Raw genomic sequence first — 14,092 nt, 5'->3', positions numbered from 1 at the left:
ATCCGATTATCGTACGATTTTTCCTCGGGCGATATTCGGATCGTGTGTACGGGCCATTAGTCATTTAAAGTGGAGTTCCACCTAAAAGTGGAACTTCCGCTTAATCCACTCCTCGCCCCCTTACATGCCACATTTGGCATGCAATTTTTTTGGGGGGGAGTGGGGGCTTCAGGAGGAGTGGGACTTCCTGTCCCACTTCCCCCTTCCGCCGAGGGGCTGCTAAGGCGAATAGTCTAATTGCCGCCGAAAGCTGTCACGGCCAGGTGCCCACACTTAGAATGAAGGCGGCGGCCGGAGAGGGGGGGGGGGCAGTGGAGCACCGGCCGGCGCGTCGCTGGAACAGGTGAGTATGTTTATTAAAAGCCAGCAGCTACACTTTTTGTAGCTGCTGACTTTTAACCACTTAAGGACCGCCGCATGTACATTTACATCGGCAGAAAGGCACGTACAGGCACACTGGCGTACCTGTACGTCCCTGCCTAGACGTGGGTCAGATAGGGACCCCTCCCCCCCCCCCCACCACTACATGCGGTGGTCCCCGTTGGCTGTCCGAGCGATCCGGGGGCAGGTGTTTGTTTTTGTCCGCCCCCTCCAGATCGCTCCCAGCCAATCCGCGCGCTCCCCCGTGTGTCACTGCCTCTGCCTGTGTAAACACAGGAGGAGGGAAGTGATGTGATCTCTCCTCTCGGCGGTATTTTCAACCGCCACTGAGGAGAGATCACATCACACAGTGAGTCTGCACAACACTACACTGACACACACTACACACAGGCACATTAACCCCTTGCGATCACCCCCCTGTCACAGTGTCACTGAATGCAGTGATCATATATGTACTGATCACTGCATTTAGTGTCAGTGTGACAGGCAGTTAGTGTTAGGTTCAGGGTAGCCCCCGTACCCCCCCCCCCCTAATAAAGTTTTAACCCCTTGATCACCGCCCTAGTTAACCCTTTCACTCCCTATTGCCAGTGTCGCTAAGCGATCATTTTTCTGATCGCTGTATTAGTGTCGCTGTTCCCGCCAGGTAGCCATTTTTTTTTTTATTGCGATTTTTTTTTTACTAAAGACATTTTGGCCTAAATGTTTGACTAAAATGTAGTTTATTTGATTTTTCTTATAAAAAAAGTAAAAAATAGATTTTTTTTCAAAAATGTCGCTCTATTTTTGTATATAGCGCAAAAAATAAAAAAAATCGCAGAGGCGATCAAATACCACCAAAAGAAAGCTCTATTTGTGGGAATAAAAGGACGCAAATTTTGTTTGGGAGCCACGTCGCACGACTGCGCAATTGTCTGTTAAAGCGACGCAGTGCCGAATTGTAAAAACCCCTTGGGTCATTTAGCAGCATATTGGTCCGGTCCTTAAAGCGGGAGTTCACCCTTTTTTTTTTTTTTTTTTTTTTTACCTTTTCCCCTTAGATTCCTGCTCGTTTTGTCTAGGGGAATCGGCTATTTGTTTTAAAATATGAGCAGTACTTACCCGTTTTCGAGATGCATCTTCTCCGCCGCTTCCGGGTATGGGTCTTCGGGAATGGGCGTTCCTTCTTGATTGACAGTCTTCCGAGAGGCTTCCGACGGTCGCATCCATCGCGTCACTAGTAGCCGAAAGAAGCCGAACGTCGGTGCGGCTCTATACTGCGCCTGCGCACCGACATTCGGCTTCTTTCAGGAAAATCGTGACGCGATGGATGCGACCGTCGGAAGCCTCTCGGAAGACTGTCAATCAAAATAGGAACGCCCAGTCCCGCAGCCCATAACCGGAAGCGGCGGAGAAGATGCATCTCGAAAACGGTAAGTACGGATCATATTCTAAAACAACTAGCTGATTCCCCTAGACAAAACGAGCATGAAGCTACGGGGAAAAAAGTGTTCTCTATGGGTGAACCTCCGCTTTAAGTGGTTAATAAACATTAAAAATGACTGGAACACCCCTTTAATAAATATTAAAAAATAAAAAAAAAAACACACACTGTACTGGAAAACAGACTCTCTGCATGTTAGAGAATTTCTACAACCGAACCGTCTCTTTGTTCCAAAGCATTCTAAAAAGTTCAGCACCCAAATACTACGTCCGGAGCTGAAGGACGCTTCAGCCAAAACTCTGGCACATAAATAACCAAATTTCTAAAAGATAATAATAAGCAGCCTGCTGATCTTCCAATAGGTTGGCACTGCATCACATATCACGGCGTAAGAGATCACATTAGGATTAGGGCGTCTACAGCAGATGGTAAGCAACAAGTTTATCAAGCAAGACCTGGACCTGTTAGACCGCACAGGACTCCTAGGAGATAAAAGAAAGGCAATACATTTTCCTAAATCAGGAAGTACATGATATGCTGGGAACCAGGAGTAGCAAAGCAAGGAAAACAGACCCCCCTCTAAGGCCCGCCTGGATTCAATAGGCTGGGAATAAACATCCAACACATCCTTCACACGGACCGGCAACCCAAATGGCATTTATAGGCAACACTTCAACCAGAAAGCACCCGACCTTCACCTTGTCATTACAAATATACAGAGGCAGCCACTGTTGTCACAGAACTAGTCACCGATAAGACGTCATCCAGCTAAAAGCTCAACTCCAGACTTTTAAACAACCCCCCCTCCCCCCCCCCCCCACACACACACACACACACACAGGCACCTCTTCTTGCCAAGGATCTTCTGGTGGCATCATGGGTCCTCTCTCGTCTAGTGGAGGGCAGTCCCAACCCCAGCACTCTACGAGAGGGTCGTCACCCACAATAGTACTCTGCACCCAGATGTTGTAATGAAGGGGGTGTGTCCATGGAAGCCTGGGTGGGCTTACAGGAATCATGTGACCACGTCCCCATCGAGACAAAACGTTGGGAGGTGACATTCTGGCGTCACCGTGTTTACACCCGGAAGATACGGGCGTTTGTCCGAGGAGCCGGCCGGCTCGACTTTACATGCTGTAATACGTCTACTTTGATGCAAGTGCACATCTTTTTATCTTATTAAAAAATCTTAAGGATCTTATGCTATGGGAGCTCTCCTTTCTTTTTTAACATATGTACCGGTATACTGCCTGAGGCCATCCATCACTGTGACCGTCCCAGCTTGGTGATATGCTGTGAGGATACCATCATCATATGCTGTCTATGATCTCCTGTAATAAGAGATCGTGGAGTTCCGGTAAGAGTCAGTGTGTGACCTATCAGGTGCTTCTATCATCACTTTTTTCAGGAGTTGGGATTATCTTTCTTTCACTTTGGAGACCATCATTATTCAATCTGCTATGGACTTTTTTGTGGACTGTGATTAACCCATCAGTGTTCATTTGTTTCCTTACCAAGTTCATGGTGTGATCACTGTTTGCTATATACTTTTTGTAATATTTGTGGGGTAGTGAAAGTGGAAGTTCCGCTTGCAAAGTTTTGACAGGTACCTCTTCCGCTCAGATCACCTAGGGCAGTGATGGAGAACCTCGGCGCCACAGGTGATTTGGAACTACATTTCCCATGATGCTCATGCAGTGTAGTGGAGCATCATGGGAAATGTAGTGACAAAACATCTGGGGCGCCGAGGTTCTCCATCACTGCCCTAGGTGATCTGAGCGGAAGTTCTGCTACCCGCAGTCCTCGGAACACATCGCCGGTCCCAGAAGAACGTGGGACCGTTCACAAAGCAGCATACCCAGCTATCAACGCATAAATTGTCCCATTGACCCAAATGGATACTTTCACCAGACTATTTGGAGGGATGTCGGCACCAATTTCCAGCCCTCGGTCACACCTCGTTATTAGGTTTGTATTACAGCCATCACTTTCCGTGGCGGAGGTACGGTGGGCACGTAGCACCAAAATGATTTTTATGCCCATCCAGCAGACTGACAACCATCAGAAGTTGTCCCCGGATTTTCCTGTAGTCACCCTTCCATATTCCCCACATCAGAACACGTAGTCCGGAGCTCTTGGTTAAGTTATCTATAGGTGACCACGCTGGGGTGTGTAGTTGCCTTTCTTCAACACGGCCCGATATGGCATGCTGGGGGTTGTAGTCACATTATATCACAGTCAAGGCATGCTAAGGGTTAAAGTTCCCTCCCTATTAAACACAGGGCACACTGGAGGGTGTAGTCACCTTATTACTGACATACAATGTTGGGAGTTGTAGTCACTTCCGTTTACACAGGGCACGCTCGGGGTTGTAGTCCTTTTTGCTGACATGTCACACTGGGGGGTTGTAGTTCCCTTCACACACCGGGCACGCTAGGGGCTGTAGTCACTTTTTGACTATGTCATGCTGGGGGTTGTAGTTCCCTTCGCAAACCAGGTACAGTGGGGGTTGTAGTCACTTGGTGACATGTCATGCTGGGGGTCACAGTCACTTTATCACCAACATGTCATGCTGGGGGTTGTAGTGACTTTTGGTGACAAGTCACACTGGGGGTTGTAGTGACTTTTGGTGACAAGTCACACTGGGGGTTGTAGTGACATATCATGCTGGGGGGGGGGGGGGGGGGGTCACACACCAGGCACGCTGGGGGTTGTAGTGCCTTTTGGCGACATGTCACGCTGGGAGGGTGACACACCGGGCACACTGGGGGTTGTAGTGACAAGTCACACTGGGGGTTGTAGTGACAAGTCACACTGGGGGTTGTAGTGACAAGTCACACTGGGGGTTGTAGTGACAAGTCACACTGGGGGTTGTAGTGACAAGTCACACTGGGGGTTGTAGTGACAAGTCACACTGGGGGTTGTAGTGACAAGTCACACTGGGGGTTGTAGTGACAAGTCACACTGGGGGTTGTAGTGACAAGTCACACTGGGGGTTGTAGTGACAAGTCACACTGGGGGTGTCACACACCGGGCACACTGGGGGTTGTAGTCACTTTTGGCGACATGTCACACTGGGGGGGGGGGGGGCACACTGAAGGTTGTAGTCACTTGGTGACATGTCATGCTGGGGGTTGTAGTGACATGTCATGCTGGGGTCACACACCGGGCACGCTGGGGTTGTAGTCCCTTTTGGTGACATGTCATGCTGGGGGTTGTAGTGACATGTCACGCTGGAGGTCGGTCACACACCGGGCACGCTGGGGGTTGTAGTGACTTTTGGCGATATGTCACGCTGGGTGTTGTAGTGACATGTCACCACATGGGTTGTAGTGACTTTTGGCAACATGTCACACTGGGGGGGGGGGGGGTTCACACACCAGGCACACTTAGGGTTTTTATAATGACTTTTGGCGATATGTCTTGCTGGGGGTTGTAGTGACTTTTGGCGATATGTCACGTTGGGGGGGGGGTCACACACCGGGCATGCTGGAGGTTGAAGTCACTTGGTGACATGTCATGCTGGGGGTTGTAGTGACATGTCATGCTGGGGGTTGTAGTGACATGTCATGCTGGGGGTTGTAGTGACATGTCATGCTGGGGGTTGTAGTGACATGTCATGCTGGGGTCACAACGGGAATGCTGGGGGTTGTAATGACTTTTGGTGACATGTCATGCTGTGGGTTGTAGTGACATGTCATGCTGGGGGTTGTAGTGACTTTTGGTGACATGTCATACTGGGGGTTGTAGTGACATGTCATGCTGGGGTCACAACGGGAATGCTGGGGGTTGTAATGACTTTTGGTGACATGTCACGCTGGGGGTTGTAGTGACTTTTGGTGACATGTCACGTTGGGGGTTGTAGTGACATGTCATACTGGGGTCACACCGGGAATGCTGGGGGTTGTAGTGACATGTCACGCTGGGGGTTGTAGTGACTTTTGGTGACATGTCACGCTGGGGGTTGTAGTGACTTTTGGTGACATGTCACGCTGGGGGTTGTAGTGACTTTTGGTGACATGTCATGCTGGGGGTTGTAGTGACATGTCATGCTGGGGGTTGTAGTGACATGTCATGCTGGGGGTTGTAGTGACATGTCATGCTGGGGGTTGTAGTGACATGTCATGCTGGGGGTTGTAGTGACATGTCATGCTGGGGGTTGTAGTGACATGTCATGCTGGGGGTTGTAGTGACATGTCATGCTGGGGTCACAACGGGAATGCTGGGGGTTGTAATGACTTTTGGTGACATGTCATGCTGTGGGTTGTAGTGACATGTCATGCTGGGGGTTGTAGTGACTTTTGGTGACATGTCATACTGGGGGTTGTAGTGACATGTCATGCTGGGGTCACAACGGGAATGCTGGGGGTTGTAATGACTTTTGGTGACATGTCACGCTGGGGGTTGTAGTGACTTTTGGTGACATGTCACGTTGGGGGTTGTAGTGACATGTCATACTGGGGTCACACCGGGAATGCTGGGGGTTGTAGTGACATGTCACGCTGGGGGTTGTAGTGACTTTTGGTGACATGTCACGCTGGGGGTTGTAGTGACTTTTGGTGACATGTCACGCTGGGGGTTGTAGTGACTTTTGGTGACATGTCACGCTGGGGGTTGTAGTGACTTTTGGTGACATGTCATGCTGGGGGTTGTAGTGACATGTCATGCTGGGGGTTGTAGTGACATGTCATGCTGGGGGTTGTAGTGACATGTCATGCTGGGGGTTGTAGTGACATGTCATGCTGGGGGTTGTAGTGACATGTCATGCTGGGGGTTGTAGTGACATGTCATGCTGGGGGTTGTAGTGACATGTCATGCTGGGGGTTGTAGTGACATGTCATGCTGGGGGTTGTAGTGACATGTCATGCTGGGGGTTGTAGTGACATGTCATGCTGGGGGTTGTAGTGACATGTCATGCTGGGGGTTGTAGTGACATGTCATGCTGGGGGTTGTAGTGACATGTCATGCTGGGGGTTGTAGTGACATGTCATGCTGGGGTCACACCAGGAATCCTGGGGGTTGTAGTGACTTTTGGTGACATGTCACGCTGGGGGTTGTAGTCACATGTCACACAGGGGGTTGTAGTGACTTTTGGTGACAAGTCACGCTGGGGGTTGTAGTGACATGTCACGCTGGGAGTTGTAGTCACATGTCACACAGGGGGCACGCTGGGAGTTGTAGTCACATGTCACACAGGGGGCACGCTGGGAGTTGTAGTCACATGTCACACAGGGGGCACGCTGGGAGTTGTAGTCACATGTCACACAGGGGGCACGCTGGGAGTTGTAGTCACATGTCACGCTGGGGTCACACCGGGAATGCTGGGGGTTGTAGTGACATGTCACGCTGGGGGTCACACCGGGAATGCTGGGGGTTGTAGTGACATGTCACGCTGGGGGTTGTAGTGACTTTTGGTGACATGTCATGCTGGGGGTTGTAGTGACATGTCACGCTGGGAGTTGTAGTCACATGTCACACAGGGAGCACGCTGGGAGTTGTAGTCCCTCCCTCCTCCCCCTGTGGTCCTCTTACGTTCGAAGTCGGAGTCGTCGTCCTCCTCGTCGTCGTCGTTGTTCTCCTCTCCGTTGGACTCGATCTGCATCGGTTGCTCGCTGTCGAAGTTGACCCCTCGGGTGTGAGGCCGGCCGGCTCCATCCTGCAGCTTCTTCTCTCTCAGGCGGGTGAAGTATTGGACGGCGAACTCCAGCAGGTCGGGCGGCCTCTGGCGCAGAACCTCCACCGTGTAGCCTTGCAGCAGCTCGGTGAGGCCGGACGGGATCTCGATGCTCATGGTCCCCCGGGGGGTCTCCGCTCTCCCCGCTGACAAGGCGATGTCTGTCCCCCTCCCTCCCCCCGGGAACACACAGCGGGACCGCTGACAGGGAGGGCTGATGAGGAGGAGGCGGCTCCGGTCTTCGCCTCACACACACTGACACACTCACACACCGCCACCGAGCCGGCACAGCGCGCACTGATCCCTCACACACCGGGGAGGTGGAGCGGCCGTGCGCGCGCACCCCGGCGGGAGGGGCGGGAAAAAGTGGGCCGGCCCATTGGACGAAAGGGGGAGGGACGCGTCACCGACGTCACGAGCCGCCTCCGCCAAGGACTTCTTACACCAGACCTCCCACACGATCGAGGAGTGGGCGTGACGTGTGGGCGAGCGATTATTTATACAAAGTGGGTGTGGCGGCGGAGCGTTTTTTTCCCATGAAGGACCGCCCCTTCGTGACGCTTGTTTGCCCCCCTCCGAGTGTAGGCGTAAATGGGCCGCCCAGTGTGACCTTCACTGCCACGCGTGGGCGTGGTGTAGGAGCTAAGGTTCCGCCCTTTTGCAGGAGGAGTGGGCTGCCTTCTGATTCTAGTGAGTGGGCGTTTCAGATTAATCCAAAAAAAGCACCGCCCGCTCAAGCTTGGCCAATAATAGGCAGACTTCAGACAGTTAGACACGCCCTTTCCCTGCGTCATTACTAGATTTGGCATTGAGAGGGTGGTGGGAGTGGCGGGGAGGGGCGCCGACGTAGAGACGTAGGTGCAGCGTGATATTGGCACTGTTGCCCATAGCAACCAATAAGAAATGTGGCTTCTTGCCCTGACGGATTAATGACAGCTGGAATCTGATTGGTTGCTCAGGGATACTGTCTTTCATCCGCTGCCCCTGTAAGCATTCTCTATGGAGAGGAAGTGATCTGTAAAGAGGACCTGTCACTTTTCTTGTGAAAATAAAAAAAGAGGACCTGTCACTTCAATGGCAATTTTATTATATTAATAAATATTTTACTAAATATTTTTATTATATTGTATTACATATTTTTATTATACTTCTTTAACCACTTAAGGACCGGACCAATAGGACCCAAGGGGTTTTTACAATTCGGCACTGCGTCGCTTTAACAGACAATTGCGTCGACGTGCGACGTGGCTCCCAAACAAAATTGGCGTCCTTTTTTCCCCACAAATAGAGCTTTCTTTTGGTGGTATTTGATCACCTCTGCGGTTTTTATTTTTTGTGCTATAAACAAAAATACAGCGACAATTTTGAAAAAAATGCAATATTTTTTACTTTTTGCTATAATAAATATCCCCCAAAAACATATAAAACATGTTTTTTTCCTCAGTTTAGGCCGATACGTATTCTTCTACCTATTTTTGGTAAAAAAAAAATCGCAATAAGCGTTTATCGATTGGTTTGCGCAAAATTTATAGCGTTTACAAAATAGGGGATAGTTTTATTTTTTATTTTTTATTTTTTTACTACTAATGGCGGCGATCAGCGATTTTTTTTCGTGACTGCGACATTATGGCGGACACTTCGGACAATTTTGACACATTTTTTGGACCATTGTCATTTTCACAGCAAAAAATGCATTTAAATTGCATTGTTTATTGTGAAAATGACAGTTGCAGTTTGGGAGTTAAACACAGGGGGCGCTGTAGGAGTTAGGGTTCACCTAGTGTGTGTTTACAACTGTAGGGGGGTGTGGCTGTAGGTGTGACGTCATCGATCGAGTCTCCCTATAAAAGGGATCACTCGATCGATGCAGCCGCCATAGTGAAGCACGGGGAAGCCATGTTTACATACGGCTCTCCCCGTTCTTCAGCTCCGGGGAGCGATCGCGAGGGGGCGGCTAGAAACGAATAGCCGCGCCCTCGTCCCGGATCTCTCCCGAAGCCACGGGAACCGCCGCATGTATGGGGGGGGTCCCGATCGGACCCCCAACCCACGTCTAGGCAGGGACGTACAGATACGCCAATGTGCCTGTCTGTGCCATTCTGCCGACGTAAATGTACATGAGGAGGTCCGAAAGTGGTTAATAAAAATATTTTTATTATACTTCTTTATTAAATGTTTTTATTATATTTCTTTATTACATTTTTTTTACAGACTACCAATATAAAAAGGAGTTTCAACACTGGCCACCAATGTAATAGAAGCATTCACAGTAACTACTAATGTAAGGAGGGATTTACACTGACCACTGATGTAAGGGGAACATTCACACTGACCACCAATGTAATGAGAAGATTTACACTGACCACCAATGTAATGAGAAGATTTACACTGACCACCAATGTAATGAGAAGATTTACACTGACCACCAATGTAATGAGAAGATTTACACTGACCACCAATGTAACTGAGACATTTCGCCTGTTTTCACATTTGCGTGTGTCGGGAACGCATGCAATATTGCTTTCCTGACACCACAGAAACGGGCTGCCCTTTAGCAGATGCACAGCAGTGCCATCAATTGTTAATAACACCCTCACGCAGCTGCTGACATGTGCCTTGGCACCGTGTGGTTTCGAAAAAGGGTTTGGGACTTTCTTCCGCATTTCTAGCGCATAGAGCAGCCAATTGAAATGAATGGGCTGCCCTACACGTGAACCTACATCTTTATCCACCCTGTCAGTACACCTTTGCATCCTAAAACCCCTGCCAACCTCTGCACCCCAAACTTCTCCCATCCTCTCCACTCCAACCTCTTCCCCCCCCCCCCCCCCATTAACTCTACCTGCCTCCTCTGCTCCTCTTTGCACCCAGGCGCTGCAGAGGTGGGGGCGCCGAAGCTCCAAAGTGCTCCCCTCCCTCCTTTTCTGTGTCCAGAGGCGGAGCGCATGTAGCGGGTGCTGCGGTTCCCCATCCCGCTTGTGCAAATGATCATTGGGACATGTGGGACTTGCGCACAGAAGCGAACGCACACGCAAGTCCCGCCGACATACAGTATGTAAACGCCGTTTAAACCACACATGTGAGGTATCGCCGCGTGCGTTAGAGTGCCAGCAACAATTCTAGCACTAGATCTCCTCTGTAAATCTAAACTGGTAACCTGTAAAAAATTTCAAAGCGTTGCCTATGGAGATTTTTAAGTACCGAAGTTTGGCGCCATTCCATGAGTGTGCACAATCATCTTTCATATTTTACAAAAAAATTGGGCTAACTTTACTGTTTTGTTAATTTTTAATTCATGAAACAATGTTTTTCCAAAAAAAAAGGAGTTTGAAAAATTATTGCGCAAATACCGTGCAAGATAAAATGTTTCAATGACCGTCGTTTTATTCCCTAGGGTGTCTGCTAAAAAAACATATATAATGATTTGTACATGTAGGAGAGAAGTGCCAGAATAGGCCTGGTATGGAGGTGGGTATAAAAGCCCTGTATGGAATTGGTTAAAGACAGCCCTGAACCCAAGTTAAGCAATGCCTTTGCTATAGTTGTAGGCCATTTATATACCTCATGAAGCCTGACTGGAAAACTCCTGAGACGTTGCAAAGACACAACTAGCTTCACAGGGCTTTTTCTCTGATTCAAACCCCTCACATGCACTTTCTCCACTTTCATGGCGTTGCTCTGAGCCCAGCATTTGAGAGCTCATTCCTGTGATGGTAAAAGTGAACAGTAACAGGTAGGCAACTTTTTAGCAACGTCCTAGGAGTTTTCCAGTCAGGCTTCAGTAGGTATGTAAATGACCTACACCTATAGCAGGGGTATTATCCAACTTTGGTCAGAGCTGTACAGCTTGGGCCATATTCTCAAACAAGTTACGCCGGTGTATCTACTGATACACCGGCGTAAATCGAATTTCCCGCCGGCGTATCATTATTTTGTATTCACAAAACAAGATACGCCGGATTTAGGCTAGGATCCGACTAGTGTAAGTCACTTACACTGTCGGATCCTAAATGTAATTCGCCGCAGGCCGCTAGGTGGCGTTTACGTTCAGGTCTCATTTGTTTATGCAAATGAGCCTGATACGCCGATTCCCGAACGAAATCGCGTCGCGTAACCGTCGCTAAGCGTAAGGTTACCCCTGCTATATGAGGGGTAACCTTACGCCTGTCCCACGTATGCCATGTTAAGTATGGCGTCGGGTCCGCATCGTCTTTTCCCGTCGGGTACGTCGTTTTACTAAGTCGTTCTTGAATACGACTTTACGTCAATGACGCACACGTCGGCGTCATTGACGTTTTCCGCCGAGAACTGAAGCATGCGCACTGGGCTATTTTTAGCCCGGCGCATGCGCAGTTCGATCGAAACGGGGGCGCGCTTAATTTAAATATAAGCCGCCCCCTTTGAAATACGCCGGGATACACCGGGCCAATTACACTACGCCGCCCCAAACTACGGAGCAAGTGTTTGGGGAATACAGCACTTGCTCCTGTAGGTTGGGGCGGCGTAGTGTAAATGGCTTACGCGACGCCCGCCGGAAATCTACGGGAATATGGCCCCTTGTTTTTATCTACAGACGCCTTTTATTTGCATAGCCAGTTTTTTTTCTTAGTAAGGTTGAACCTTTAAACCCCCTCCTGCATGTCATCTCCGCCATGGCCTGAGAGTCCCCACCTATCCGCGTATTGCTCAGCGAGCCGCCATTAGGCATGGAAGACAAGAGGCAGCGAGCTGGGAGCAGCTGGTTGCTATTAACAATTATCAGGTTGAGAGGGAAGGCGAGCGGCTGATTACACCAAGTGTTACCCGCGCTGGGACGTCATGCAGAAAATATTCCGCTTTAGGGAGAACTAAGTGGAGCGCAAAGCTGGAGCCGCTACCCAGGAGCAGCTGCTGGTGTTAGGCACGCAGCAAATTCATTTTTTATTAGGCATCTCCAATGTCAGGCCCCTCTGTAAGTGATTAGGATGAGCGCCAAACCATCCCCGATTGGCATATCCCAATAAATAAATGGAAAGTCATTCGAATCTGTCATTGGCTGGCACTCCGCCCCAAATATTAACACGAGGCTTGTGCCAGACTGATGTTTTACATCCTCTCTTTAAAAATTGGAGCGTCCAGATTTTAGAGATAAATGTTTCGGCATAGCCTTAAGAGCCTACTTCCATTCCAGCTGTGTGTAAGGCACAGGCGTTAGTGTGCGTTATGCCACTCGCGTTATGTGAGTTGCATTAGGGCAGCCCATTGAAAATAATGGGCTGCCATGCACCAAAATGTCCAATAAATTGGATGTGCCACTAAATTTTGAACACGCTGCAATACGGTGCTTTGCCAGTGACGTCACCCAACTATACTCCCCCCTCAGTACAGACCCCCCTCCACTAACTTCAGACCCCCCTCCATTAAGTACAGACCCCCCTCTCTCAGTATAGACCCCACCACTAAGTACAGACCCCGCCTTCCACAGTACAGATCCACCTCCCTAAGTACAGACCACCCCTCACTAAGTACAGACCCCCCCCTTCCTCACTATAGACCCCCCCACTAAGTACAGACCCCCCCTCCCGCAGTATAGACCCCTCCCCCTCAGTAAAGACCCCCGCCCATCATTATAGATGTCCCTCAGTACAGACCCCCAACTCAGTATAGACCCCCTTAATATAGAACCTCCCCTCAGTACAGACCCCCCTCCCTCAGTACAGACCCCCAACTCAGTATAGACCCCCCTCAGTATAGACCCCTCCCTCAGTACAGACACTTACTCACTAAGTACAGACCGCCTACCCTCAGTATAGACCCCCCACTAACTACAGACCCCCTCACACTGTATATGGCAGATAGGAATTGTAGCGAGCATGCCGCAATCCCTACACCCATGGCGTTTAGATTCTTTGTAATAGGAATAAAATTGATAAAATTTAAATTAAAGGAACAGTTTAAAAAACAAAAATAAATAAGAAAAATAATAATAAAAAAAATAATTAAAGTGCCCCCTTTCCTCTGTGCTCACATACGCAAGTTCTACACCCATATGTAAACGGTGTTCGCACCACACATGTGACGTATCGACGCAAACGTTGGAGCAAGAGCAATTAGACCTTCTTTGTAACTCTTAACTGGTAACCTGTCACCTATGGAGATTTTTAAGTATCCTAGTTTGTCGCCATTTCATGGGCGTGCACAATTTTTAAACCATGACATCCATTTACTCAGCGTAACATTATCTATTATATGTTACCAATAAATTGGGTCAAATATTGTGTTTTTTTGCATTAAAATTTATTAAAGCGGAGGTCCGCCAATTTTTTTTTTTTAAAGACAGCAGCTGCAAATAATGCAGCTGCTGACTTTAAAAATAAGGACACTTACCTATCTAGGGCGCCCATGATGTCGGCACCCAAAGCCGATCTGTCCCTTGGCTCTCGGGTACTGCCGCCGCCATCTTCGGTAAGGGAATCAGGAAGTGAAGCCTTGCGTAAGGTGACCAGATTTTTTAAATGAAATCCGGGGACATATTTTTTTTTGTATTACTAGTAATTGCGGCAATCAGCGAATCTCTGCCCATCGCTGCCCGCCTGACAGCCTGTCAAGTCCTACTCTCTGGGCCCCGGGCTACT

General features: G+C 49.2%; 1 protein-coding gene across 1 annotated transcript in view; it reads right to left on the bottom strand.

The window, feature by feature from the left end:
• PRKAR2A (protein kinase cAMP-dependent type II regulatory subunit alpha) overlaps nucleotides 1–7,815 on the bottom strand; it is a 66,132-nt gene extending 58,317 nt beyond the window's left edge. Inside the window, exon 1 of the mRNA XM_040358937.1 lies at nucleotides 7,337–7,815. Coding sequence (XP_040214871.1) covers nucleotides 7,337–7,595 — 259 coding nt within the window. The 5' untranslated portion in view covers nucleotides 7,596–7,815. The remainder of the gene's footprint in view (nucleotides 1–7,336) is intronic.
• Between the last annotated feature and the right edge of the window lie 6,277 nt (nucleotides 7,816–14,092).

The sequence above is a fragment of the Rana temporaria genome, chromosome 7 (genome assembly GCF_905171775.1).
Source record: "Rana temporaria chromosome 7, aRanTem1.1, whole genome shotgun sequence".
NCBI lineage: Eukaryota > Metazoa > Chordata > Amphibia > Anura > Ranidae > Rana > Rana temporaria.
Note: the sequence above shows the minus strand (reverse complement) of the source record. Positions and strands in the feature narration are given on the sequence as shown.